The sequence below is a fragment of the Diplotaxodon limnothrissa genome, linkage group LG15 (genome assembly GCF_057381915.1).
Source record: "Diplotaxodon limnothrissa isolate DT_005_m linkage group LG15, D_limnothrissa_male_GT1.1, whole genome shotgun sequence".
NCBI lineage: Eukaryota > Metazoa > Chordata > Actinopteri > Cichliformes > Cichlidae > Diplotaxodon > Diplotaxodon limnothrissa.
The window spans coordinates 7254154-7259149 of record NC_140610.1 but is presented as its reverse complement, the minus strand read 5'-3'; the positions used below and the strand labels follow the sequence as shown (position 1 = coordinate 7259149).

General features: G+C 42.4%; 1 protein-coding gene across 1 annotated transcript; it reads left to right on the top strand.

Annotated features, from left to right (window-relative positions):
* Positions 1-2467: 2467 nt before the first annotated feature.
* On the top strand, positions 2468-4563 carry LOC146616932 (zinc finger MYM-type protein 1-like). Its single transcript, XM_085372603.1, has one exon. It carries the CDS (start codon positions 2645-2647, stop codon positions 4490-4492), a length of 1848 nt encoding a protein of 615 aa, XP_085228729.1. The 5' UTR covers positions 2468-2644; the 3' UTR covers positions 4493-4563.
* The last annotated feature ends 433 nt before the right edge of the window (positions 4564-4996 follow it).

Here is a 4996-nt window from a genome sequence, read left to right as displayed (position 1 = left end):
ACGGCCATTTCCACATAATTTGAAGTCCATCATTCTACAGAGTGAGGAAAATTATTCAACAGTGTAAAATATTCAAGACAGTCGCCAGGCTTCCCAGGAGCGGACATTCTAGCAATTTCACTCCAAGGTCAGAGTGTGCAATGTTCAGAGAAATGCAAAAAAAAAAAAAAAAAAAAAACTAAACAAAAATAAAGTGGAAGCATTGCCAGGAGAAAGTTTCTTCTCTCTAATAAGAAAACAGCAGCAGGGCTTAGTGTTGCAAAACTGAATCTGAAAAAAACTGGACAAACTGTCCAAATGACTCCTGGAACAACGTTCTTTGGACAGACAATACTAAGGTGGAGATGTCTGCTTATAATGCAGTTCTGAGAAAACCAAACTCAGCACATCAGCACAAATAGCTCACACTACCTGTCAGACATGGTGGTAGAGGGGTGATGATTTTGGCTTTTTTTTATGGTAAAAATGGTAAATGGCCTGTATTTGTATAGCGCGTTACTAGTCCCTAAGGACCCCAAAGTGCTGATACCAAGAACCTCTTAAAAAGCAGAGCAGAAGAACAGGTTAAAGAGAGATACATAAAGGAGAAAACAACTCAATCATCCTTTTACAAAACATCATAAAAAAAGCTCCAGCTGCTTTGGCCCAAATTGCATCATGCAACACAATAATGGATTGGATTTATATAGCACTTTTCAAGGCACCCAAAGCGCTTTACAATGCCACTATTCATTCACTCTCGCATTTACACACTGGTGGAGGCAAGCTACGGTTGTAGCCACAGCTGCCCTCGGGCAGACTGACAGAAGCGAGGCTGCCATATCATATCGCGCCATCGGCCCCTCCGGCCAGCACCAGTAGGGTAAAGTGTCTTGCCCAAGGACACAACGACCAGGACAGAGAGGCCGGGGATCAAACCGGCGACCTTCCGATTACAGATGCGCTTCCCAACCCCGTGAGCCACGTTCGCCCCAAGCACAGCAGCAAATCTACAGAAAAGTGGTTGAAAAGCAGTGGCGTCGTTAGGCCTATTTTAGGGGTGCTGAAGCCTCCCTAAAATATTCTTAAGCCCCCCTAAATAATTTGGTGGGGTTTTTTTTTTTTTTTTTTTTTTTTTTTTTAACTTATTCGATTTTTTTTTTACAGAACTTGCAGACAAATTCAATATAAAGATGCAGGAATATGAGTTTAAAGAAATAATAATATAAACCTGTCGCTATTCACACAAATATGATCATAACTCGGTTGGTCCCTTTCGCTTTACATTGTTAAGGTAGCGTCAGTGCTTCGTTATCCAATCCCTTCCAGTTGTTCACAGGGGACATCCACATGACTGAAAATCCAGTCCTCGTTTTCACTGCTACTTTACACTCCGCTCGTATACACCTGCAGAAACACTAGCGTGCATGTGGCAAACGGCAAGAAATCATGGATATACGCAAGTTTTTCAAGAAAGTAAGTCTTCATCACTGGCTGGTAGTAACAATTAGTTAGCTCCAGCTAACAGCAGAGAATCCCATGTAAATAATGAACCAGGTGCTCCCCATTTTGTAAATAAAAACCTGGCTAGCGCACTAAGTTAAATTGTTAGCATAATGTTAATTTCTGTCACTCGTTTTAGCTCTGAAAAATCCAGCTGAGCTCATTCAGGTATGGTTATCATCAGTGGAAATAATAATAATCACTCCATCCCCATTAACCTGTAGGAATCAGGGCAGAGGAGCACAGAGAGGCAGAGGGGAGAGACGTCTGCTGGAGAGGTGAGTCAAAGGATGGAGTCATTTGTGATGGAGACAGTCTGATTAGAATTTTATGGGACTCAATATGGATGTGAAATATGAAACATTTCAGTCACGGTACAACATATAAGACCTGTTTAACTTGAGCTTTTATTTAGGAGAGTCAAGGTTAGAAAGTGGAGAGAGCAAAGAGAGAGATATGTATATAAGTCAAATTAGCCTGACTCACATATTTTTGAGGGTTCTATTTTAATATTACTTCAATTCAAGTAATTTAGTAATATTTTTCAGGGCTTTAAATTGCAACCATTTTAGTCACATGCGTGCTCAAAATATAATGTTTGTAACTTCAAAATATTTGGGAGCAACAAATTACTGTGGAGCGGGAGCAGAAGTCATGATATTAGCAATTTACATTACAATTCAGTATGTTTTAATGTATCTTGAAGGGTGAGGCAGAAGGAGTGGCTGAGGGAGAAAAAGGTCAACAGGCAAGTTCAAGTCAGAGAGAGCAAGGAGAGACAGAGGAGCTGCAGCAAATGGATCGAGAGGCAGAGGAAGATCAAGTTATTACAGAGAGAGGAGAGCAAACAGGCCAAGAGAGGGAAAATGATGAAGCAGCTGCAGCAACTCATTCTACTACAGGGTTTGATTTAGGTGACAAAGACACAGGGCCCAGACAGGTGAAGCTGAAGAGCTATCCACATGATACGTTTGGTACACAGAAGCGAGCATTTAACCACAGCTGGTTTGAAAAGCACAACTGGTTAGAATATTCAGTCAACCAGAATGCAGCTTTCTGCTTCCCATGTAGAGTGTTTGGCAAAAACATCAAACATGATAGTTTGGTCAGTAACGGTTGCAAGAACTGGAAGAAAGCTTTAGTCATCTTTGGCAAGCATGAGATGGCACAAACACATAAGGACAGTGTTGTTACATGGAAAAGCTACCAGGGAACTAGCAAACAGGGAAACGTTGCACAGATGATAGCAACTGCAAATGTGAGTGAGATAGTCGAAAGAAGAGAGTATCTCAGACGAATTGTTGCAGTCACCTCTATGTTAGGGAGACAGGGACTCCCTTTTCGTGGTCATGATGAAGGTGAAGACAGCCCAAACAGAGGGAATTTTCTTGCGTGCATGGAGCTTTTGAAGGAGTTTGATCCTTTTCTTCAAAAACATAATCCCCCATCAAATGCACAGTATATCTCACCAACATCCCAGAATGACATGATTGACTGTTGTGCCCAGGAAGTTACTAGTGTCATTGTATCTGAAATGACAAAGTCTAAAGTCTATTCCATCATGGTGGATGAGGCAAGGGATAAAAAGGCAGAGCAGTTAGCTGTTTGTGTCAGGTACGTGTCAGAGGGGGCAGTGAAGGAGCGTTTCCTTGCACTTGCAGAGATAAAATCATTTGATGCCCAGTCCATTGCAAATGAGATTCAGCAGCAGATCCAAAACTATGGTCTTGCAGAGCTTAAGTGTGTAGCACAAACATATGATGGTGCAGCCGTTATGAGTGGCTCCACTGGAGGTGTACAAGCACATTTTAGAAGGCTCCATCCTGAGGCTATCTATGTGCATTGTTATGCTCATCAACTCAACCTGGTTTTGTGCAATACTTGCAAGGCTGTCCCAGAGGCTGTGGAGCTTTTCAGCTTGTTGGAGTGTGTGTATTCTTTCTTCAGCACCTCCCTAGTCAATCATCATAAGTTCATGGAGACTCAGGCAAAGCTTGGATTGACAAAAACTGAGCTTGTGCAACTTTCAAACACTCACTGGGCATGTCAGTTGCGATCAATCAGTGCAGTTCTTGAGACATTGCCTGCCATTTTGGAGTGCCTATCTGCAATTGGATCCCCCATAGCTGTTGGTCTCAGAGCAAAGCTCTACAAGTTCTCAGCAGTCTATGCACTACTGATGTTTCAGTCGATTCTGTCTGTAACCGAAGGACTCCACAAATTCCTGCAGAAAGAGACTTTAGACCTGGCAGAAGCTTTTATCTGCAAACAAGCTGTGTGTGACACACTTAAGGGCAAACACTCAGATGCATTTGCTACAGAGCTGTATGAGAAAACCAAGGCCCTGTGTAACACCCACAGTATCCCTGAACCAGGTGCCAAGACAAGGCACAAACAGAGGAAAATGGAGGATTTTGTCCTGGAGGCAACTGTGGGTTCACGCACTGAATTGAACAACTCAGACACATTGAAAAGAGAGTTACTTTTCCCTTGTGTGGATCGGATGGTTGGCGAGCTTGATCAAAGATTTTGCAGTGTAGATGCAGGGCTGCTAAAAGGCGTCCAGGCATGCAGTCCTAAATCTGAGAACTTCTTGAGTGAACCACACTTGAATGAACTTGCAAAGCACTACAGACTTGACCTGAAAAAAGAGGAGGTTCTGGTGGCCAGAAACTTTCTTACCCGGAAAACAGAGGCTGGATGTCCACCCAAAAATATGTTGTCTGTGTACAACCTCCTTGATTCAGACATGTTTCCCTCTCTGAAGGCAACCATCCAAGTTGCCCTAACAGTGCCTGTCAGCAGCTGCTCGTGCGAACGGTCCTTTAGTGCACTGCGTCGGCTGCACTCCTGGCTGCGTCAAACAATGGGTCAGAAAAGACTTCACAGTCTTGCAGTCATGTCTATTGAAAAAGACACGCTTCAGCATCTGAGTCACAACAGAGTGATTGACCGATTTGCCACTCTTAAAAACAGACGTCATTCTTTGATGCTTCCACCCACCAAGTAACTGGTGATTGCAGCCAGAAAAATGTACTTTTTTATTTTCAGTTTTTTTCTTGTTATTGATGCAGCAAACACATTTCCTCTGTTTTTTTGTTGTACTGTATTATAAAGCAGACTGAAATAAAACAATAGATCTATTGGTGGCCTAGGATGTTTAATCTGTCCAAAAAAGTAGGAAAACAATTTCTCAGTCTTTGTTTTCTGTTTGTGAAATTTTGTGCTCATTCACTACGTTCGTTCATGTCGTGTGCATCTCTTGGGGGCTAAGCCCCCCCTGTCCTTAAAACCTAGTGACACCCCTGTTGAAAAGCATCAAGGTGTTGCAATGGCTGAGACAAAGTCCAGACCTCATCCTGAGTGATGGGATCTTAAGAGAGTTTTGCATAAACAAATGTCCACAAAATGAACCAAAGTAACAACGTTAAGAAGAGTGAGCCAACATTTCTCCATTATTAATTAATTAACAATAATAATTCATGAGTGTTTCACCTTGGTCTAGATGGTCTAG